Source organism: Nycticebus coucang, chromosome 7 (assembly GCF_027406575.1).
Source record: "Nycticebus coucang isolate mNycCou1 chromosome 7, mNycCou1.pri, whole genome shotgun sequence".
Classification (NCBI taxonomy): domain Eukaryota; kingdom Metazoa; phylum Chordata; class Mammalia; order Primates; family Lorisidae; genus Nycticebus; species Nycticebus coucang.
Window position 1 is genome coordinate 94,686,704 of NC_069786.1, and position 23,799 is coordinate 94,710,502.

At 38.7% G+C, this 23,799-nt stretch overlaps 1 protein-coding gene across 2 annotated transcripts in view; it reads right to left on the reverse strand.

Annotated features, from left to right (window-relative positions):
* Positions 1-23,799, reverse strand: part of RFTN2 (raftlin family member 2) — an 89,824-nt gene that overhangs the window by 35,639 nt on the left and 30,386 nt on the right. For both annotated transcript variants that reach the window (XM_053598125.1, XM_053598124.1), the window contains exons 2-4: positions 9,817-10,000; positions 7,065-7,179; positions 1,426-1,705 (exon numbers count right to left, since the gene is read on the reverse strand). In XM_053598125.1, the coding sequence (XP_053454100.1) occupies positions 1,426-1,705; positions 7,065-7,179; positions 9,817-10,000 (579 nt within the window). The remainder of the gene's footprint in view (positions 1-1,425; positions 1,706-7,064; positions 7,180-9,816; positions 10,001-23,799) is intronic.

Consider the following 23,799-nt stretch of genomic DNA (forward strand, 5'->3'; position numbering starts at 1 on the left):
CCAACAACTCTTGTTCACTTTTATATTCCTATAATTTTTACACTGTGGGAATATCAGCATGGTTGTTAGCTTAGGGAACTGGTGAGCAAAAGGGAGGGAGGTGGTGGTGGTGAGGACCTGTGAGATAATAAGTTGGGGAAATGCTCCCTATTTTTTCTTCAGGAGATGGTGCTCATGTGGTCCAGTGGATATCTGCTGTGCACAGGATGTTAAGTGCATCTCACAACACAGAAAGCTCATACATCAGTGTGTCTTTTTCCAGTGCCAAGGCTGATCAAAGGACCAGTTAACACCGGATAACTTAACATGAAGTTTATTCTGTGCCAGGCACGGGGCTAAACACTTTGCAGATATTTCTTCTTTACTTTTCCAAACAATCCCTTTTCTTTTTCTTTTTTTCCTTTAGACATAAAGTGGTACAAATAACTCCTTTTTATAAAGAAATTGAGGCATGTGACTCCAGAGCACATGGGAGATATATTCAGTCTTTGATTTTCTCTGAATCTTTTTAAACATGCCCGCCTGTAAAGGTATCAGAAAATTTTGAATGGTCCAAAATATATGAACAAAACATTCTCAATTTCTTGGTAAAATTTACTAGTTGTCACAGAAGAATAAAACTATTGCTAAAAGTTATTTAGTTGCAGGAATTATTATGTTGTTTCCTCATGAAGTGCCATTTTCATATTCTAGTTGATGATCAAGAAAGCCAATTACTTTCAAAGGTGAAAACTATCTATGAAATGGGAAAGGCCAAAACTAAAATTCTTGTATGTTGTTTATAAGGACAACCAAAAGTCAGAACACCACCTCTCTTTAGAGACTCAGTTCTTCGGTACACATTACACCTTGATCTTACAAGGCAGTTTTGGATGACTAACTGGGAAACCAATTTCCACACAATGTTCCCTTATGTGGATGGCGTTGTATACCTGCCAGGGACAACTGTCTGAATAACTGTTCTGCCTTACTTCTGGCTCTAATCTAAAAAAAACATCATGACAAGTTTATAGTAGTTCATTTAGCTTTATAATCTTCAGAAATTTACACTGCCATTTATAAAGAGAATTTCAAAACTTGTTTTGGGGACAGGTGCTGTAACTCACACCTGCAATCCTAGCACTTTGAGAGGCCGAGGGAGGTAGATTGCTTGAACTCAGGAGTTCGAGACCAGCCTGAGCAAGAGCAAAACCTGTCTCTGCTAAAAAGAGAAAAATTAGCTGGGTGTTCTGGCAGGCACCGGTAGCCCCAGCTACTTGGGAGCTGAGGCAAGAGGATCTCTTGAGCCCAAGAGTTTGAAGATGCTGTGAGTTATGATACCATGGCACTCTACCTAGGGCCACAGAGTAAGACTCACAAAACAAAATTTGTTTTGCTACATTTAAACTGGTAATATGTTCTCTTTCTACTCATCTTGTCTATTACCTTCTCCCTTCCTTGTTTTAGAGGAACTGGGGCTGCCATTTTGTTCCATTTGACACTGTCCACTCTCCTGGTGAAGCTCTTCCTCAATCCCACTTTCAGATGATTGTCCACTTAAGGTCCCTTCATTCCAACTTTTAGGGTTTTCACCTGGACTGTGTCTCACATGTAGCACTGATTCTATATCTCCATCATGGTTGGTTCCGTTGCAGAATTTAGATGGCGAATAATGCTGTGATATGAATCCAACAAATTTCATTCCTCTTTTGGCAGCAACATTAATCTGAGATTTAAAAATAGATGTCAGAACAAAATGCAAACTCCATTTACACAGATCACCTTCTCTATTACCTTACAGTATCATCATGACCTTCAAACAGAATTAATATACTTTAGAAATCATGAAAATAGGAAACATATTTTTATGACAGTGAAATATATTTTATATATACATTTTTTATAGTAGCCTTTTTCTGAAAGGCTACTATCTGGGAAGAACCAACAATTCTAAAACATGATTTTTTCCAGACCATGTAAAAATTGGTTTCTCTAGTTGGAACAAAATTAAAAATTAATTCCAAGAAGTCTCTAAAAATAGCTTTACTAAATACATTTCATTAATAAGGAAGAGATTTATCAGTTTAAGCAAAAAACACACAGCTTTGTTTGATGTTAATAAAGCAAATGTTAAAAGACTACATCTTGACCGAGGTGTACACACAATCTTTCCGATCGGCTTACATCTTCTTACTGTTGGTTCTTATCTAGAGTAAATACATATGAGTAGCTTCACTACTGTCAGTTAAAGAATAGCCTAGGATGTAATACCAGAGAAATAATTTGAGACCTTAAGAGTAGTTATTTTCACGTTCAGCACTCACTTGTCCCCTTGACATGTCTTTAAGATTTAGCTTTTAGGCTCAGTGCCCGTAACTCAGTGGTTAGGGCGCTGGCCACTTACACCGAGGCTGGCGGGTTCAAACCTGGCCTGGCCTGCTAAACAACAATGGCAACTGCAACAAAAAAATAGCCAGGTGTTGTGGTGAGTGCTTATAGTTCCAGCTACTTGGGAGGCTGAGGCAAGAGAATTGCTTAAGCCCAAGAGTTTGAGATTGCTGTGATCTGTGATGCCTCAGCACTCTACGGAAGGGCAACACAGTGAGACTCTGACTCAAAACAAAAAACAAAACAAAACAAAAAAAAAAGATTTAGTTTTAGGCTTGGCGGGGGCTCACACTTGTAATCCTAATCTACTCTGGGAGGCTGAGGTGAACCCATTGATTGAGCTCAGGAGTTCGAGCTCAGCCTGAGCAGGCGTGAATCTCTACTAAAAATGAAAAGGGAAAAAAACAAACAAACAAACAAAAAACTAGGTGAGTGTGGTGGTGGCCCAAGCCTATAGTCTTAACTACTCAGGAGGCTGAGGCAAGAGGATCACTTGAACCCAGGAGTTAGGAGTTTGAGGTTTGGGTGTGAGCTATGATGCCGCAGCACTCTAGCCTGAGACCCTGTCTAAAAAAAAAAAAAAAAATTAGCTTTTATTTAAATGCATACAGTAAGCCCAAGTCCATGCAGCTGTGACAGAGTTACAGTTCTGTGGTTTCACGTTAGTTACCTTATAGTTACTGTGTAATTAGTGCCACTTAATGTATGTTTCCAAATGTAAATATATCTACCCCCAGACTGTATGTAATATTTTTTGTATAATTGGATTTCTTAATACTGAATATTTGAAGATAAAGTCAGATGAAAAATTCTTTAAAAATGCATAGAGTTAAAAAATCAAAGGCATTTTCCTCTGCTGTTGCTTCATTTCTTGTTCTTGTTCTCCTGTGTTATGAGGGAGGTCGAAGTGCACACATCTATAGTTAGAATAAAATGAATGAAAAAAGCCAGGAATAACTGGGCAAAATCAGACAGCAATGCCCAAAGAGGGCAACCACAACTCAGCTTCAGCCTATGAGGGAAGAGAATTCTGAGAAGGGAGAGGGCATGGGTATGTGGAGCTCGGACAAAGGACTTTGACTGATGAGGTATCATTTACGCCTACAAATTAACATAGTGAGTTATAACAATGGATGAAGCCTTAAAAATAGCTGCAAATTTTCCTTTATATCAGGAGTTCTGGAAGATAAAAGGGAGGGGTAAGGAGGTATGGCATTCTGCAGTTAGAAATAGTTGAGTTTATTGTCAATACTTTCTCTAGGTCTTATGAGTTGATCTTAATGAAAAAAATGCAGATAGGTTTTTCTATTACTAGAAAATTTTATCTGGAAAAGTCTAATGACAAATATAGCGTTAGTGTCCTTTCTACTTTTTAAGTTGGATAATTGTTATTTTTTGGCAGGCCCGGGCTGGATTTAAACCCGTCAGCTTTGGTGTATGTAGCTGAGCTACAGGCGCCAAGCCAAGAATTGGTATTTTTTAAATGTAATTTTCATTTTGAAATCATGAGAAGAACATTTGTAAACCTAATTTTAAAATTAGAATGAACATTGGCAGAATGTGAAAACTTGATGTAAGGGCCAGGTGCCATGGCTCACGCTTGTGGTTCCAGCCCTTTTGGCTCTGGAACGACAAGACAGGAGAATTGCTTGAGTCCAGAAGTTTGAAACTAGCCTGAGCAACATACCAAGACCCTGTCTCAACAACAACAACAACAAAATAAACAAATGAAAATTAGCAGAGTATGGAGGCACACCTCTGTACTCTCAATTACTTGTGGGGTTGAGGCGGGAGGATCACTTGAGCCCAGGAACCTGAGGTTACAGTGAGCTATGATCTCACCACTGCAATCCAGCCTGGTGACAGAGCAAGACTCTGTCTCCACAATTTCTTTTAAAAGTTTGACTTGCAATTCAGCTGTTCCACAACCAACTCTTTACACAAGGCAGCTGTTCAAAAATAATATCTGGCATTCATCTATTGCTCTTGTTCATACCCGGCGCAATGTTCAAATATTTCATGTGCTATGTTTCCTGAAGCTTTTCTCTTCATGAAATAACCCCATTATTCTAGTTACTGAAATAACAGTACTTTCCTGTTTCATAGATCTTTAACTGTATCCAGGAAGTCAAATGCAAAACAAGGGCTCTGATGGTGATCTAAATCTATTAAGACTAAATTAGTAAGTACAATTTTGTTTTTGAAAGAAACTTTCTGGAGTATTTTTTTCCCAGGAAAAAAAATTACATTTCCCCAAATAGTAGTAGTAAACAGTACGTGTGCTTTGTTTATAAAAATCTAGTCTCAAAAGACTGCTCCTAAAAATCTTTACTGAATGGTGACTTTATAGCAAAATGGGAAGTATCATTAGCAGCTATAACTGGCTGCACACAAACCACAAATAATCTCACACACATAGTTATTTAAAACTTGGAAATAACCACAGAAATAAGTGAACAAGTTTCACAGGTTCTTACCTGAAAGGAAACACTTAGATTTGGCTATATGCATTTAAATAAAAGCTATAACATTATAAATATGTCAGTTAAAACAATAACAAAATCTTTTCACCATAGACTGTCATAAATTTAGAATATTTATGAATGCACAATTTTTTTCTTGTTTTAAATCAAAACACACTGACTTTTACATTTCAATCAAGTTATGTCATGTAGATCTTTCTTTCTTTCTTTTCTTCTCTTTCTTTCTTTCTTTTTTTTTTTTTTGAGACAGGGTCCCACTCTGTCATCTGGGTTAGAGTGTAGTGAGTGACCTCCTCATAGCTCACTGCAACCTCACTACAACTCCTGGGCTCAGGAGATCCTCCCACCTCAGCCTTTCAGAGTGCTAGGATTACAAGCATGAGCCACTGAGCCCAGGCTGACTTTTCTATCTTGATCTTTTGATCTTGACAGTCAATATAGTTGTCATGTTTAGTGCCCATAAAATATTCCATTGTATTGACACACCGTCATCTACTTTGAAGTCTCCCAGTTATGGAGAATTTGACCCCTTATTCACTGTTGATTAAATATTTTTGTATAAAAATGATTCTTCCCCTTTTTAATTATTTTCTAAATTTTTTAAACTAAGCTTTTACTTTAATTACTTTAAAAATATACATATATAATTTACCATTTTTAGGCATACAGATCAATGGTAATAAATACATTCATTTTCTTTCTTCCTTCCTTTTCTTTCTCTCTCTCTTTCTTTCTTCCCTTCCTCGCCCCCACTTCTCCCCTTTCAATTATTTTCTTGGAATAGATTCCTAAAGAAAAGATTACTAGATCATTAAATTAAATGGGATTTATGATTCTTCTTATCAAATAGATATTCAAGAACACTGTACTAATTTGTTACAGTGCTAGTTGCAATATGTGTGTTAACTTCTCTTAAAGTTTTACCAATACTGAATTTAATGATTTCAATTTTATTTATTTATTTATTTATTTATTTTTTGAGACAGTCTCACTGGGTAGAGTGCGTGGCATCATGGCTTGTAGCAACCTCAAACTCCTGGATTTAAGCAATCCTCCTGCATCAGCTTCCCAAGTACCCCGTTTTCCCGAAAATAAGACATCCTCCGAAAATAAGACCCACTTACAGGAAGGATAAGACGTCCCCTGAAAATAAGACCTAGCGCACCAGGCGGCGCCTGTGGCTCAAGGAGTGGGGCGCCGGTCCCATATGCTGGAGGTGGCGAGTTCAAACCCAGCCCTGGCCAAAAAAAAAAAAGACCTAGCGCATCTTTGGGAGCACACCTTAAAATAAGACACTGTCTTATTTTTGGGGAAACAGGGTAGGTGGGATGACAGACCCCTATCATGATGCCCGGCTAGTTTTTTTAATTTTTAGTAGAGACAGGATCTCCCTCTTGCTCAGGCTGCCCTTGAGCTCTCAAGCACAAGGGATCTGCCTGACTTGGTCTCCCAAAGTGCTGGAAATTATTTTAATTTAATTTCCCTGTTTAATGCTGGTGAGATATTAATTCTCAGTTTTTATTTACATTAATGATGTAGCATCTTCAGCAACCCCTGCCCTCTAAACTAGTTATTAGATTGAACTTGTTGCCAAATGTCTCATAATTATTCATGTTTCCTTTTGTATGTGCTGTCCAGACTCTGTCCATTTAAGACTGGACATCACTTTCATCTACTTGTATTCATTTCCTAGACTGTAAATTATGAAGGTGACTCTCCCACAGGACATATCTGTTGCAAATTTTCCCTTGATTTTTTTAGCTTAATATTCCTAGTACATGTTATATTTATATCCTCAAACTCCTCAATCTATTCATAATTGAATATGTTTACTCTTCCATTTTTATTGGATTTTTCATTTTTAAAAAATTACTTCTTTATCTTATCTGAAATATGTGGAATCTATTTTCCACAGAACAGTTGCCCACTTCCCCAATAACATTCATTAAATAATGATTATTCCTCCTTTTTATTTCATGAGGTTTGTTATTAAACTTCTTAGATATGTTCAAATTTATTTCTGGGTATCTCCATTACGTTTCATTGACCTGTATTTCTGTTTTTAACTTTGAATAATTTGGTACCAGTGCCAGTTCTGGCAAAAAAAAGTCACCTATCACTTCCCTATTCTTTTTAAAGTAAAAAAGGGAATCGATGAAGAAGAAATACCAAATATTTTTCAATATCCCATGAAAAAGTGCATACATTTAGTACCTTTTCTATCAGTTCTTTTGCTATGTCATTGGTTTGTGTCTCATAAATTAGAGGACATTCCTCAATCAGAAGCCTTGGGCGTCTTTGTCCACTGGGTGCTGCCAAATGTTTCGGGCTGTAACAGAGAGAATATATTCATAGTTGGAGGCCAAGTGCTGATTTTCAGCTAATATGCTTACGTGAAAATGAGCGAGCCACTCACAAATAAGGTCAAAGCAATAATTTTTATTATTTCAAGCTTGACGACTATCTTTTTTATATAAAAATACAAGAAAAACACAATAACTACTATTAACTTAAATTTCCTGAATTTAAACTTCTATTAATTTATAATTTAACAAGAAATAAAAGCTCCAGGTCTGTTATTCTAATAAAAGTTATAAGAAATAATTTTAGATCATTGTTATACCTTATTGTTAAACAAGAGCACAAGTAAAATTCCTATTTAAAAGTAGATAAATAATTTCTCTTTTTCCTTTTTCTTCTTTTCTGATCTTTTTTGCTTGTTTTTTTCTTGTTCTTGTCAGGGCATTGCTAAGTCTATTTGAAGTAATCCTATAAGCAGAGAAGATAATGTACGCATGGTATATAACGTTTGTAATTAGGACATAAGTGTTAATTCTGTGCAAAAATGTCATATTTGTTTAGAAATGCTTGACACCTTGGGAGGCGCCTGTGGCTCAAAGGAGTAGGGCACTGGCCCCATATGCTGGAGGTGGCGGGTTCAAACCCAGCCCCAGCCAAAAACTGCAAAAAAAAAAAAAAAAAAAGAAATGCTTGACACCTAGTAAATATCCGATGAAACTTCCTATTCTAGTGAAAGCTGAAAGCTATATACACCCTGCCAAACATGTAGCAGATAATGTCCCTTAAAAACACACTTGGAATTGTTTAAGACCTTTCCTTTTTTTCCCAATTTTCCTATTTTCTCAGTTTTCCTCTAATTTCATTTTTTGTTTTCTGCTTAGCCCTTTAATATAGCTAAAGTGATTATAGTTGATCCACCACTACAAAGAGAAAACAATTTTTACCTTGGTCTTTGAGCTAGTTTTGATATACAGTCATGTTCTATGCAATGATGTTTCCATCAAAGATGGACCACATATATGATGGTGGTCCCATCAGATTATAATACTATATTTTGTTTTACTTCTTCATATACATATACCTATATGTTTAGGTTTACGAACATATAGGTATATGTACGTGAATAGGTACATGAACGTATACTTACCATTATGTTACTACTGCCTACAGTATTCAGTAAAGTCACATGCTGTACAGGTTTGTAGCCTATAAGCAATGGGTTATACCATATTGCCTAGGTGTGTAGTAGGGTATACTATCTAAGATTTGTGTCAATATGCTCTATGATGTTTAGACAATAATAAAATCACCTGAGGATGAATTTCTCTGACTGTATCCCTGTAATTAAGTAATGTATGATTATAGCTGAAGAGTTGTGTAAAAATATTATGTGTAAAGGCCACGTGCTATGGCTCACACCTGTAATCCTAGCACTTTGGGAAGCCAAGGTGGGAGAATTGCTTGAGGCCAGGAGTTTGAGACCAGCCTGAGCAACGGTGAGACCTTGTCTCTATAAAACAATAGGAAAATTAGCTGGGCATAGTGCCATGTGCCTGAAGTCCCAGCTACTTGAGAGGATAAAGCATGAGGATCACTCAAGCCTAGGAAGCTGGAGGTTGCAGTGAGCTATGATATGATCTCACTGCACTCAAGCCCAGGTGACAGAGCAAGACCTTGTCTCAAGAAAAAAAAAAGGGTGGGGTGTGATGGCTCATTCTTGTAATCCCAGGACTCTGGGGATTTGGAGGCACTTGGATTGCTTGAGTTTAGAAGTTGGAGACCAACATGGGCAAGAGCCAGACCCTGTCTTGGTGCCTATAGTCCCAGGTACTTGGGAGGCTGAGGCAAGAGGATTACTTGAGCCCAGGAGTTCAAGGTTGCTGTGAGCTATGATGCCATAGCACTTTAGCCAGGGCAAGAGTGAGACTCTGTCTCAAAAAACAAGCAAACAAACAACCCCCCCCCAAACAACCTAATATCCCCCCTCAAAATGTTTAATGTGTTAATATAAGATCTTGGTCTAGTTATTTTCATTCCTTTTTTAGAAGGAGCAACAGTATTCTACCATGAAAACAATCAAATTTATAAAAATGGTTGCAGTTCTGTTTGGAAGAGTTTAATTAAAATTAAACATACAAACAAAAAATGGTTGGCTTTTAAATCCTATTTTGGGGTAGAAACTGACAAGAAATCTACCCAGTATGGAGAACTTGGCATGGTAGGTCTTTTTGCTGTTAATAGTTTTAGTATGTGGAGATAATTTCTTTTCCCATTATTAACAAAACAATACACATGGAGGACAGTGGAAGTGAACTTCTACTCTATGCGTGGAGGACAGTGGAAGTGAACTTCTACTCTTTTATCTGCTGAAGTTGCTACAGGAGCTTCCAGGTGCTTCTTGAGTTTATTTCGCTTTGCCTTTGTCTACTAACATCCTCACCTAGTACCTATTTGTCTGCAAGAAGCAAAAACCAATTATGAGTTTGAGAAAGGAAGTATAAATTTCCTTGTTTCCAGGTTAAACTGCTGGAAAACGTGCCTTACAATAAAACCCTCAATTATTCTTTATTCTCTATCGCTTTGTTGAAAATTTCTTTTCTTTTAGAGAAAGAAATATGTCACTCACCACTTTTAGTATAACTGTTTTCTTCTGCACTGTGCTTACCTTAATTTCAAGCGTGACAGCACCACCCTATATAGGTAACTTGCAGGCAGGTGTTTTTGCTGCCCCACAGGTTGTATAACAGGATGAATAGCTCCAACGATATATCCTTTAAGGTAATAGTCTTCCACTTTGGGGACTATATCCAGAATTGAATTTATCTTGATAACTTCTGGGTTTGGTGAAGCTGAAATATCAAAAGCAGAGAGAAAATTACACAGCCTTAAGATTGAATTACACATTATTTCTATGTGTTGTAACACTAATAGAAGAATTCTCCATATAGTAATCTCTAATAAAATTATATTAACATGTATTATATATATTTTTAAACTCATTTCAGAAAAATGAAAAAAAAAATGACCTTACAAACTGGTAGATAATGTTACTAATATGTCTTAAAGCAGAAATACATTGTCTTATTTTTTCTATTAATATGTCCATTAACAGATACAGGTATTGAAGGCATACAAAGAGAAGCAGTAATTTGGAAAAGCCATTCATTTTTATGACTCTGAATAAGATGAGATGAATAATTTCATAAAAATAAAATTCATATAATCTACAAATTAAATACAGGAGAAATGGTGTTTGTTAACCAGGAATTGTCAAGTGCTTTCTTCCTTCCAGTTACTTTTCAGAAGCACTGTGTTTTAAATTTTTGGGGGAAGCTAAAAATAAGCTTTCTTATGACACTGATACAAATGCTTAAGCAATGTTAATTGAAAAAGCAAAAGTATCCAGAAGTTCTTTTTAAGAAGTAAAACTTCCAAACGTAGAAGAATTTTAAATCTGGAATTGATATGCAATTGAACCACCCCTTGAAGGAAGGCAAATCTGTGGAAACTATAGAATAACAGTATTTGTACAGACTTAACATAGTAAAAGAAAAAGAATGTTTTGTTTGGGAAAATATTCTTAAAATTCCAGCTTTGTTTTCTGTAACAATTTTCTCATTTTATTGAAAGCGATCAAGAATTAATATCTAGAACTAGATCTGCAATTTGATTGTCTCTTAAGTAACAAAACATATGAAATGATTCCCGGTAGGGGCATAGTTGACTGATGGCCTTCTGTCAGTGTGGTGAGTGTCCAACCAAGAACTGCTGCTGATTGCCTGAACAGGAAGGAGGTTAAGAAGCAGACGAGGAAGAAGGGTCAGAGGAAATCCCCACCTCCCCTTACATTAACTTGCACGTGATGGAACAGAAATCCACTATCAGTGAGTATTCATGCCAACTTCTCAAACTAAAATAAAGCTCTCAACAGAAAAGTTACATAAACCAGGATGAATCAATTTCCTCCAATTTTCACCCTCTTTTAGACTTAAACTAATATTTTACTTACAATACTAACAATATATATTTTTCATCATTATGAATAGGAATGAAAACAAAGAGAATGATCCTGGACTTTGAAGAAACAGCTGGGGTTCCTTGTAAACAGCCCTGCTTGGTTGTGGGGCAATTCTGTGATTCATTTTGCTCTCCTCTATGGTATTTTGACTACCAACCCTGATTTCCAAGCAAACAAACTGAAAAGCTATAAAATAAAATGGAACAAACTCTACGACCAGGGAATTAAACATAACCTAAACTTACTTTTAGAATTATACTGTAATCCTGTAAAATTTTAGAATTATACTGTAATCCTGTAAAATTTTAAAGAAAATTGCAGTCTTTTAATGGATCTCAGATTGCTTACCACAGAAAGTGGAAATGCTTTAGTATGATATGAAAGAATATTTGTAGTTTGGGTCCTGCCTATAGATTCAGCCTTCACACTTGTCACTCTCTTTTTTTTTTGGAGACAAGAGTCTCACTCTGTTGCCCCAGGCTAGAGTGCCCGGGTGTCATAGCTCATGGCCACCTCACTCTTGGGCTGAAGTGATCCTCTTGCCTCAGCTCCCAAGTTGCTGGGACTACAAGGGTGGACCACAATGCCTGGCTAATATTTCTATTTTTGGTAGAGACAGGGTCTCACTCTTACTCAGGCTGGTCTTCAACTCCTGTACTCAAGCAATCCATCCACCTCAGCCCGCCAAAGGGCTAGGATTACAGGTGTGAGCCACTGTGCTGGGCCTGCTCTTGTCAGCTTTTAACTTGTATGTCATGCTTCAGCAAACTTGGACTGAACCTGCTACTCTGTTTTATGTTAGCAGGCCTTCATTTCCCTTCCTGTTCCCCCATCCTGAGTTAATTATTCCTTCCTCTGTGCTGAATATACTTCTACTACTGTCTTTATCAGACTGTATGACAGTCATTTATTTATATGTTTGTCTTGGCTGATAGATTGAGAATTCCTGAAGGGCAAGGAACATACCTTATTCATGTCTATATATACCTAGCATGTTCCTTGGATCACTTACGTTAAATTGCAAATACTGCTCATTGGGGAATTAAGGGGTGAAATTATTGGATAAAGAAGGAAAGCAATCAAGGTTAGCTAGTAAAAATAAAACAAGTTAGGTTAGTAAATTCAGGAACAATTGTGTAGGTTATCCGGCCTTGAAGGAGAGAGACAAAACAAGGAAAAAATACAGGCAGTGATGTAGAACCGTTTTCATTTTCCTTTGATCATAACAGTGAAGTGGCCAGGAACATATTGAGAATCTAAACAGATAGAGCCAAAGGCCCTATTTACTTCAGAAACCTCTACCAAAAGGCTCACTTTATGTTATATTGTTTTTTGCTTTTTTTTTTTTTTTTTGAGACAGAATCTCACTTTGTTGCCCTTGGTAGAGTGTTGTGGTGTCATAGCTTACAACAACCTCAAACTCTTAGATTCCAGCAATCTTCTTGCCTCAGGCTCCCAAGTAGCTGGGACTACAGGCACCTGCCACAACGTCTGGCTATTTTTAGAAATGGGATCTCAGCTCTTGCTCAGATTGGTCTTGAACTCCTGAGCTCAGGCAATCCACCTACCTTGGCCTCCCAGAGTGCTAGGATTATAGGTGTGTTCCACCGTGCTGAAAGTGCCTTATGTTTTATTTATTTTTTTATTTTATTTTTTTAGAGACGGAGTCTCACTTTGTCATCCTTCGTAGAATGCTGTGGTGTCACAGCTCACAGCAACCTCTAGTTCTTGGGCTTAGGCAATTCTCTTACCTTAGCCTCCCAAGCAGCTGGGACTACAGGCGCCCGCCACAACGCCCAGATATTTTTTGTTGCAGTTTGGCCGGGGCTGGGTTTGAATCCACCACCCTCGGTATAGGGGGCCGCACCCTACTCAAGGAGCCACAGGCACCACCCAAGTAACTTATGTTTTAATGATATTCTAACAAGAAAAACCTCATTGCAACTGACCTAAAAAGTAGTGAGAGGTGGCGACACATGGGTTATAATTAGCTCCACTGTGGGGTGAAACATGGAGAGAAATTCGGGAGGAGACTGCACCACAAAGAATGATTCAATGAAGTGGAAGGGTGTAGCTTTTATTCAAAAGGACTCATCTGATTTTGGGGGCTTGGGAGAACTGCTGTCCTTGCCTTTCTTGCCAATTTGTTTGGAGTCACTGCTAGGTCATATGTTGGCTCACCTTTTCTACTTTGGCTTTCCATGCTTGGAAGGACCCCAGAGATAAGAACTCAGGGTTGGGCAAAGTCTTCCCAAGTCTGGAGCCTTGGGTTAGCGTTCAGAGCAATTTGGGTAGCACAATGCAGTTGTCTGTTATCTTGTCATCATCCCAGATGGTGGAGCAGTGCAGCAGCTGATACATACAATGCAGTTAATGAGTGTGAAGAGGCATTTAAATTGTTACTACACGTAGAAAATATTTCTATTATCCCATATTTTCACTAGATGCTCAGCAGTTAGCAGTTCTTATTATTTCACTTCTGTCATGTCACCTTTGCAGTTAGATTAAAGATTACATGTTATCTGGAGATGAACAGTGGTGACTGCTGCAGAACAGTGTGAATATATTTAATGCCACTGAACTGTATATTTTTATTTATTTATTTTTATTGTTAAATCATAGCCCTGTACACATTAGTGCAATCAAAGAGTACAATGTGCTGGTTTCATATACAATCTGAAATATTCTTTGTTTTTTTTTTTTTTACAATTCAAAATTTTATGTTATTTTCTTATTGTTAAATCATAGCTGTGTACATTAGTGCAAACAAGGGGTACAATGTGCTGGTTTCATATACAATCTGAAATATTCTCATCAAACTGTTCAACGTAGCCTTCATGGCATTTTCTTAGTTACTGTATGTAGGCATTTGTCTTCTGCCTTTAGTAAGTTTCTCCTGTACCCATTCTAAGATGCACCATAGGCATGGCCCCACCTATAACCCTTCCTCTACCCTGACCAGCCCCCGCTTCCCCTTTGTTGGCCCTTTCCTCATAGTCTTGTGCTATAGTTGGGTTATAGCCTTCATGTGAAAGCTATAATTTGCTTCATAGTAGGGCCGAGTACATTGGATACTTTTTCTTCCATTCCTGAGATACTTTGCTGAGAAGAATATGTTCTAGCTCCATCCATGTAAACATGAAAGAGGTAAAGTCTCCATCTTTCTTGAAGGCTGCATAATATTCCATGGTATACATGTACCACAATTTGCTAGTCCATTCGTGGATCGATCGGCACTTGGGCTTCTTCCATGACTTAGCAATTATGATTGGGCTGCAATAAACATTCTGGTACAGATGTCTTTGTTATATTGTGATTTTTGGTCTTCTGGGTATAAACCTAGTAAAGGAATTATAGGATCGAATGGCAGGTCTATTTTTAGGTCTCTAAGTATTCTCCAAACATCCTTCCAAAAGGAACGTATTAGTGTGCATTCCCACCAGCAGTGTAGAAGTTTGCCCTTTTCTCCACATCCACGCCAACATCTCTGATTTTGGGATTTTGTTATGTGGGCTACTCTTACTGGGGTTAGGTGATATCTCAAAGTAGTTTTGATTTGCATTTCTCTGATTAAGGATGATGAGCTTTTTTTCATGTGTTTGTAGATCGTGCATCTGTCTTCTATAGAGAATTTTCTCTTCAAGTCCCTTGCCCACCCTGAGATGGGATCACATGTTCTTTTCTTGCTAATATGTTTGAGTTCTCTGTGGATTTTGGTTATTAAACCTTTATCGGAGGTATAACCTGCAAATGTTTTCTCCCATTCTGACGGCTGGCTGCTTGCTTCACTTACTATGTTCTTGGCCATGCGGAAGCTTTTTAGTTTGATCAGGTCCCAGTAGTGTATTTTTGATAGTGCTTCAATTGCTGGGGAGTCCTCCTGTAAAATGTTCACCCAGGCCAAGTCCTTGAAGACTGTTCCCTGCACTTTCTTCAAGTATTTTTATAGTTTCGTATCTTAAGTTTAAATCTTTAATCCAGTGAGAGTCTATCTTAGTTAACGGTGAAAGGTGTGGGTCCCGTTTCAATCTTCTACAGGTTGCCAGCCAGTTCACCCAGCACCATTTGTTAAATAGGGAATCTTTTCCCCACTGAATGTTTTTAATTGGCTTGTCAAAGATCAAATGACAGTAAGTAGCTGGATTCATCTCTTGATTCCTATTCTGTTGCAGACATCTACTTCTCTGTTTTTGTGCCAATACCATGCTGTTTTGATCATTATCAATTTATAGTACAGTCTGAGGTCTGGTAGCGTGATTCCTCCTGCTGTGTTTTTATTTCTGAGTGGTGTTTTGGCTATTTGAGTTTTTTTCTGATTGCATATAAAACGAACTATTAGTTTTTCAAGATCTTTAAAATATGACAATGGAGCTTTAATAGGAATTGCATTAAAATTATATATTGCTTTTAGTAGTATAGACATTTTAACAATGTTGATTCGTCCCAGCCATGAGCATGGTAAGTAGTTCCATTTGTTAACATCTTCAGCTATTTCTTTTCTTAAAGTTTCATAGTTGCCTTTGTAGAGATCCTTCACGTCCTTTAGTGGGTATACTCCCAAATAGTTCATCTTCTTTGGCACTACTGTGAAAGGAATAGAGTTCTTGACTGTTTATTCGGCTTGGTTATTATTGGTATATATAAAGGCTACAGATTTATGGGTGTTGATTTTGTAACCTGAGACATTGCTGTATTCCTTGATCACTTCTAAAAGTTTTGTAGTAGAGTCCCTAGTGTTTTCCAGATATACGATCATATCATCTGTGAAGAGTGAAAGTTTGATCTCTTCTGACCCTATGTGGATACCCTTGATCGCCTTTTCTTCCCTAATTGCAATGGCTAAAACTTCCATAACAATGTTAAAGAGCAATGGAGACAATGGGCAACCTTGCCTGGTTCCTGATCTAAGTGGAAATGATTTCAATTTAATTCCATTCAATACAATATTGGCTGTGGGTTTGCTGTAGAAGGCCTCTATTACTTTAAGAAATGTCCCTTCTATACCAATTTTTTTAAGTGTTCTGATCATGAAGGGATGCTGGATATTATCAAAAGCTTTTTCTGCATCAATTGAAAGAATCATATGGTCCTTATTTTTTAGTTTGTTTATGTGCTGAATTACATTTATAGATTTACGTATATTGAACCAGCCTTGAGACCCTGGGATAAATCCCACTTGGTCATGGTGTATGATTTTTTTTTTTTAGAGAATCATTTTGTATTTTATTGCACTCAAATAACATTTAACAGAAGATACTGACATTACTTTCAGAAAATCCACTGATGTTGCCCAATGGGCACTTATTTGTAAAGACAAAGATCATTAATTCAGATACTTGGAATTAAAAAATATTTGAAGATGACCACAGCATAATGAATTGTCAATTTCCAGAGTTCTAGAGATGATTATAGATAAAAAGGTGTATGATTTTTTTTTTGATGTGTTGTTGGATTCTGTTTGTTAGGATCTTATTGAGTATTTTAGCATCAATATTCATTAGTGACATTGGTCTATAATTTTCTTTTCTTGTTGGGTCTTTCCCTGGTTTGGGGATCAAGGTGATGTTTGCTTTGTAGAATGTGCTGGGTAATATTCCTTCTTTTCTATATTTTGGAAGAGGTTTAGTAGTATAGGTACTAGTTCTTCTATAAAGGTTTGGTACAATTCTGACGTAAAGCCATCCGGTCCTGGGCTTTTCTTTTTAGGGAGATTTGTACAGTTGATGCTATTTCAGAACTTGATACAGGCCTGTTCAACATTTCCACTTTGTTCTGGCTAAGTCTTGGTAGGTGGCATACTTCCAGGTATTGGTCGATTTCTTTCAGATTTTCATATTTCTGAGAGTAGAGTTTCTTGTAGTATTCATTAAGGATATTTTGAATTTCTGAGGGGTCTGTTGTTATTTCATTGTTACCATTTCTGATTGATGAAATTAGAGATTTTACTCTGTTGTTCCTGGTTAGGTTGGCCAAAGGTTTATCTATTTTATTGATCTTTTCAAAAAACCAGCCTTTGGATTTATTGATCTTTTGTATAATTCTTTTGTTTTCAATTTCATTTAATTCTGCTCTGATTCTAGTTATTTCTTTTCTTCTGCTGGGTTTGGGGTTGGAGTGTTCTTCTTTCTCCAGTTGATTGAGATGTCCCATTAAGTTATTAACTTCCTCTCTTTCCGTTTTCTTGAGGAGGGCTTGCAGTGCTATAAATTTCCCTCTTAGAACTGCCTTTGCAGTATCCCAGAGGTTTTGGTAATTCGTGTCTTGATTGTTTTCTTCCAAAAATTTGGTCATTTCCTTCTTAATCTCGTCTATAACCCATCTATCCTTGAGCATGAGGTTGTTTAGCTTCCATGTGTTTGTATGAGTATGCAGGTTCCTATTGTTATTGTGTTCAACTTTTATTCCATGATGGTCTTAGAAGATGCAAGGAACAATTTCTAGTTTTTAAAATTTTGAGGTTAGATTTGTGGCCTAGGATGTGGTTGATTTTGGAGTATGTTCCGTGGGCTGATGAGGAGAATGTGTATTCAGTTTTGTTGGGATGAAATGTTCTGTAGATGTCTGTTAAGTCCAGATGTTAAATGGTTAAGTTTAAATCTAAGATTTCTTTGCTTAGCTTCTTTTTGGAGGATCTATCCAGCACTGCTAAAGGGGTGTTCAAATCTCCAACTACTATGGAACTGGAGGAAATCAAGTTGCTCATGTCTGTTAGAGTTTCTCTTATAGATTGAGGTGCATTCTGGTAGGGTGCATAAATATTAATAATTGAAATCTCATCATATTGAGTATTACCTTTAACAAATATGAAGTGTCCAACCTTATCCTTCCTTATTTCAGTTGGTTTAAAGCCTATTGTGTCTGCAAATAGGATTGCAACACCTGCTTTTTTCTGTTTTCCATTTGCCTGTAGTATAGATGACCATCCCTTCACCTTGAGTCTATATTTGTCTTTTAATGTAAGATGCGATTCTTATACGCAGCAGATATCTGGCTTGAGTTTTTGTATCCCATCAGCCAACCTGTGCTTCTTTAGAGGAGAATTTAAACCATTCACATTTATTGAGAATGTTGATAAGCCTTTTGAGAGTCTGGTGGACATTTTTAATCCTTTTGTGACTGTGGAAGTTGGAATTTGATCAAAATTTTCTGGGTGGGTTTACTTTTGTGGTGGAGGATTACTCTGGTCTTTATGGAGGATAGGTCTGAGAATATCCTGGGGAGCTGGTTTAGTTATGGCAAATTTCTTCAACATGTGAATGACATTGAAGTATTTAATTTCTCCGTCATAAATGAAACTCAGTTTAGCTGGGTACAGGATCCTGGGTTTAAAGTTATTTTGTTTTAGGAGATTAAAAGTCGATGACCATCCTCTTCTAGCTTGAAAGGTTTCAGCAAAGAGATCTGCAGTTATTCTAATATTCTTGCCCTTGTAGGTGATGGTTTTCTTTCATCTGGCTGCTTTCAGAATTTTCTCCTTCATATTAGCTTTAGTGAAATTGATTATGATGTGTCTGGGGGATGTCTAATTTGGGTTGAGTTGTGCTGGAGTTCTGAAACTGTCTGCTATCTGAATTTCAGAATCTCTTGGCATATCTGGAAAGTTCTCCTTCATAATCTCATGGAGAAGAGACTCTGTACTTTGTGAAGCCACTTCATCGCTTTTGGGGATCCCTCTGAGGCAAATATTAGTTTTCTTCAAATTATCCCAGAGCTCTCTGAGAGAGTGATCTGTTTTTGCCCTCCATTTCTCTTCCTCTTTGAGAGTTTGGGAGCATTCGAAAGCTTTGTCTTCAATGTCAGAAATCCTTTCTTCTGCTTGCTCCATTCTGTTGCTGAGGGATTCTACTGTGTTTCTCAGATCTTTGAGGGTTGCAACTTCTTGTCTCCATGTGTCAAAATCTTTGGTCATTTGGTCTTTGAATTTGTTGAATTCTTGAGATATCTTTTGGGTTACTGCTTGGAATTCTAATTCGATCTTACTTGCTATCCGGATTCTGAATTCGATTTCTGACATCTCAGCTATTTGTGCATGGGATCTTGTGCTGTGTCTGCCCCATTGATCCTTGGGGGAGTTGATCTACTCTGATTATTCATATTGCCAGAGTTTTTCTGTTGATTTCACCTCAGGATTGTTTTTCACCATTGCCTCTTGCCGTTCTCAGAGTTGGGGAGGTGTCTCTCCAAGATTAGACCCCAGCAGCATCACCCTATTGTTGCTGGATCTTTGTAGGGAGTGACCCTGTGTAGTTCCTCTGGGGCTGGCCCAGCCAGGGAAGTTCTGGTTGTGGAAGCAGCTCAGGAGTGTGACACACCCGGATCCAGCAACAGGGTGGGAGGTGTTGCGCACGATTCTGGGAGTGCCTGGCACCCAGTGACTTTGGCACAGAGAGCCCAAGGCTCTAGCAGTTTCTGGCCAGGAGAAGGGCTCTGCGAAGAGGCAGGGAGGGCTCCGCGCAGAGGCAGGGAGGGCTCCGGAGGGCACGCGGGTACCAGAGTCCCTGGCCAGACGAGTGGGCTGGTGTGGAGGCAGGGAGGATGCAGGGTTGCACGGCTACCGCAGTTCCTGGTCCGGGCATGTGGAGGCCCGGTGGGCGTGGGTCGCGGGTTGAGGGTCGAGGGTTGTGGCACAGCTCTTATGGCGGTCTGGGGGCGCCAAGCCTGGGAGTTTGAGGTTACTATGAGCTGTGACACCATGGCACTCTACCCAGGGCAACAGCCCGAGGCTCCAGTGTGCCAAAACTGGTCTCACTCTGCCTTTGAGGGTTAAGGCTGTAAGGCAGCTCAGTCCCCGCCTTTAGGCTGTTTGGTTACTAGGTTATTAGCTCCTGCCCGATCCTTACTCTGTGACCCTGAGGGCGAAGCTTGCCAGGGCAGTTCTCTCACAATGGCTCCCTGCGGCCTACAACCGAACACTATTAGCTCCGTCCGGCTCAGCGGCTCAGTCTGGGGCCCTAGACAATGCTCAAAGTTCTCCACACTCCTGCTCAAGCTCTCCCCAAGGCAGTTCAACTGAGTGCCAAGTCCAAAAACACCGAAAGAGTTCACAGGTAAGGCCTTTCTGGTTTGCAGTCTCACTGGTGCTTGTACTTACAGCTGCTGGTGGGATTAGTTCGATCGAACACACGCAACCACTTGCCAGTTTTAAACTGTTTTTGTCCTCCTCTTGGGGTCCAGAAGTCCTTGGCTGAATCCCTGTATCCTCAAAGGGATGATTATAGGGAGATCCCACCAGCAAGAGATGCCTGGAGTCTTATCTCCCTAGACTCATCATGCCCAGTTGCAGAGAAGCTGTTACTCGGCTGCCATCTTGTTCCACCCCCTAATCTACTTTGTTAATGAACCCATTTGATTAGTGGTTTCTAATATTCCCATTTTACAGATTAAGAAAGTGAAGCCTGGAGAGCAGAGAGAAAGAAGGAGGGAGGGGCGGGGCAAGGAAGAACAGAGAGCTGAACTGTATATTTAAAAATGGCTAAATGGACGGGCACACGGGCTCATGCCTGTAATCCTAGCATTCTGGAGGATGCGGAGGGTAGATCTCTTGAATGGAGGAGTTTAAGACCAGCTTGAGAAACAGTGAGACTCTGTTTCTACCAAAAATAGAAAGGTTAGCTGGGTGCAGGGACACACTCCTGTAGTCCAAGCTCCCCAGGAGACTGAGGCAAGATGATTGCTTGAGCCCAGGAGTTTTAGGGTGTTGTGACAGAGTGAGACTCTGCCTAAAAAAAAAAAAAAGGCTAAAATGATAAAGTTTAGGTCACCTATATTTGACCACAATAGAGTATATGTCATGGATTTTTATTGTATATATTAATATATAACATTTATTTAAATATATAGGATATAAAATTATGATAAAACACAAGAAATTTACCATCTTAACCATTTCTTAGTGTATGGTTCAGTAGTATTAGGTATATGGATATTGTTGTAAAACAGATGTCCAGAAGTCTTTCAGATTGCAAAACAAAAACTCTATACCCATTAAACAACTCCCCACTTTTCCCCACCCACAGGGACTCCTTCAGATGCCTCACATATGAGGAATCATGAAGTATTCATCTCTGTGGGATTGGCTTATTTCATGGAGCACAACATCTTCAGGGTTCATCCACGTTGTAGCATCTAACAGGATTTCCTTCCTTGTTAGGAATGAATAATATTCCATTGTATGTATATCCACATTTTATCTATTCCTCTGTCCAGGGATGCATGGGTTACTTCCACCTCTTAGCTATTGTGAATAATTCTGCTATGAACCTGGTTGTGCAAATATGTTTTTAAGATCCTGCTTTTGATTTTTTTAGCTATATACCCAGAAATGGGATTGGTGGATCATATGGCAATTCTATTTATGATTTTTGAGTAACAACCATATATTTTTTTTGGGACAGAGTCTCACTTGGTCACCCTTGGTAGAATTCTGGGGTGTTTTATCTCACAGCAACCTCAAACTCCTGGGTTCAAGTGATCCTCTTGCCTCAGTCACCCAAGTAGCTGGCACTACAGGCTCCTGCCACAATGCCTGGCTAATTTTTAGAGGCAGGGTCTCGCTCTGGCTCAAGCTGGTCTCAAACCCGTGAGCTCAAGCAATCCATCCACCCTGGCCTCGCAAGTGCTTGTATTACAGGTGTGAGCCACAGTGCCCAGACTTGCCACATTGTTTTCTATAGTGGCTGCACCATTTTACATCTCCATCAATGTGCAGAAAGGGTTTCAGTTTCTCCACATTCTCTCTGACACTTGTTATCTTTTTTCTTTCACAGTAGCTGTCCTAAGGGGTAGGAGGTAATATCTCATAGTGATTTTAATCAGCATTTCCCTAGTGATTAGTGATATTGAGCATCTTTTCATATCTTATTAGCCCCTGTATATCATCTTTGGAGAAATATCTATTCAAATGCTTTACCCATTTTTTAATTGGGTTGGTGTTTTGTTACTGAGTTTTAGGAGTTCGTATATATTCTGTATATTAACCCCTTATCAGATATGTGATTTGCAATTATTTTCTCCTATTCCATAGGTTGGCTTTTCTTTTCTTTTTGAGACATAGTCTCAAGCTGTCACCCTGGGTAGAGTGCAATGGTGTCACAGCTCATAGCAACCTCAAACTTTTGGGCTTAAGCAATTCTCTTAATTCCCGCCACAATGCCCAGCTATTTTTTTTTTTTTTTTTTTGGTTGTAGTTGTTGTTTGGTGGGCCCGGACTGGATCAGAACCCAACAGCTCAGGTGTATGTGGCTGACGCCCTAGCCGCTTGAGCTACAGCACTGCGCCGCCATAGGTTGGCTTTTCATTCTTTTGGCTGTGTCCTTTGATGTGCCAAAGTTTTTAAGTTCGAGGTAGTACCATTTATCTATTTTTGCTTTTGATGCCTGTGCTTTTGGTGTTGTATCCAAGAAATCATTGCCAAATCAAATGTCACGAAGGTTTTCTGCCATATTTTCTTCTAAAAGTTTTATAGTTTTAGGTCTTACATTCAGGTCAAAGAGTTTTTAAAAGTGCAATGATATCTGTTTTATTGGTTAAAAAAGGTATTTGCTTTCTTTCTCAAAAATGATACAAGGCAAAGAACTTTAGTATTTTCTCAGAAGTTCCTTTTTTTTAAGATAGAGTCTTTCTTTCTTTTTTTTTTTTTTTCGGTTTTTGGCTGGGGCTGGGTTTGAACCTGCCACCTCCGGCATGTGGGGTTGGCCACAGGCACCGCCCGAGATAAAAGTCTTATTTTGTGCCATGGATAGAGTGTGGTGGCATTCTAGCTCACAGCAACCTCAAACTTCTGGCTCAAGTGATCCTTCTGCTTCAGTCTTTCCAGGAGCTGGGACTATAGGCACCCACCATAATACCCAGATAATTTTTCTATTTTTAGTAGAGACAAGGTCTCACTCTTGCTCAGGCTGGTCTTTAACTCCTGAGCTCAGGCGATCCATCTGCCTCAGGCTCACTTTGTTGCCCATGGTAGGGTGCTATGGTGTCACAGCTCACAGCAATCTCAAACTTCTGGGCTCAAGTGATCCTTCTGCCTTTCCAGGAGCTGGGAATACAGGTACCTGCCACAACACACAGCTATTTTTAAAGATGAGGTCTCACTCTAGCTCGGGCTGTTCTCCAACCTGTGAGTTCAGGCAATCCACCTGCCTTGGCCTCCCAGAGTGCTAGGATTACAGGCATGAGCCATTGCACCTGGCTGCAGAAGTTTCTTTTTTGAAACAGGGTCTCACTTTGTTGCACAGGCTGGAGTGCAGTGGCAAGATTATAGCTTACTGCACCTTCCATCTCCTGGGCTCAAATGATCTTCCTCCTTTAGCCTCCCAAGTAAGTAGCTAGGACTACAAGTGCCACCATGCCTGGATAGTTTATTATCATTATTATTATTTTCAGTGCCTAGGAATTTATAGATAAATTTCCTATACCCTTCCAGAATAGCTATTAAAAGTATAATTAACCAAGGATTCAGCATACATTGAATCTTATATAAAAATACTTCTGAATATCTATACAACTAACATTTACCTTCCTGTAATGAAAAATATTTTGTAAGCATATAAATTCAAAATGATATGTGTGTATGTGATATACATGTGTGTGTGTGTGTGTGTGTATATAATATATAGATTTTTTTTCCTGGAA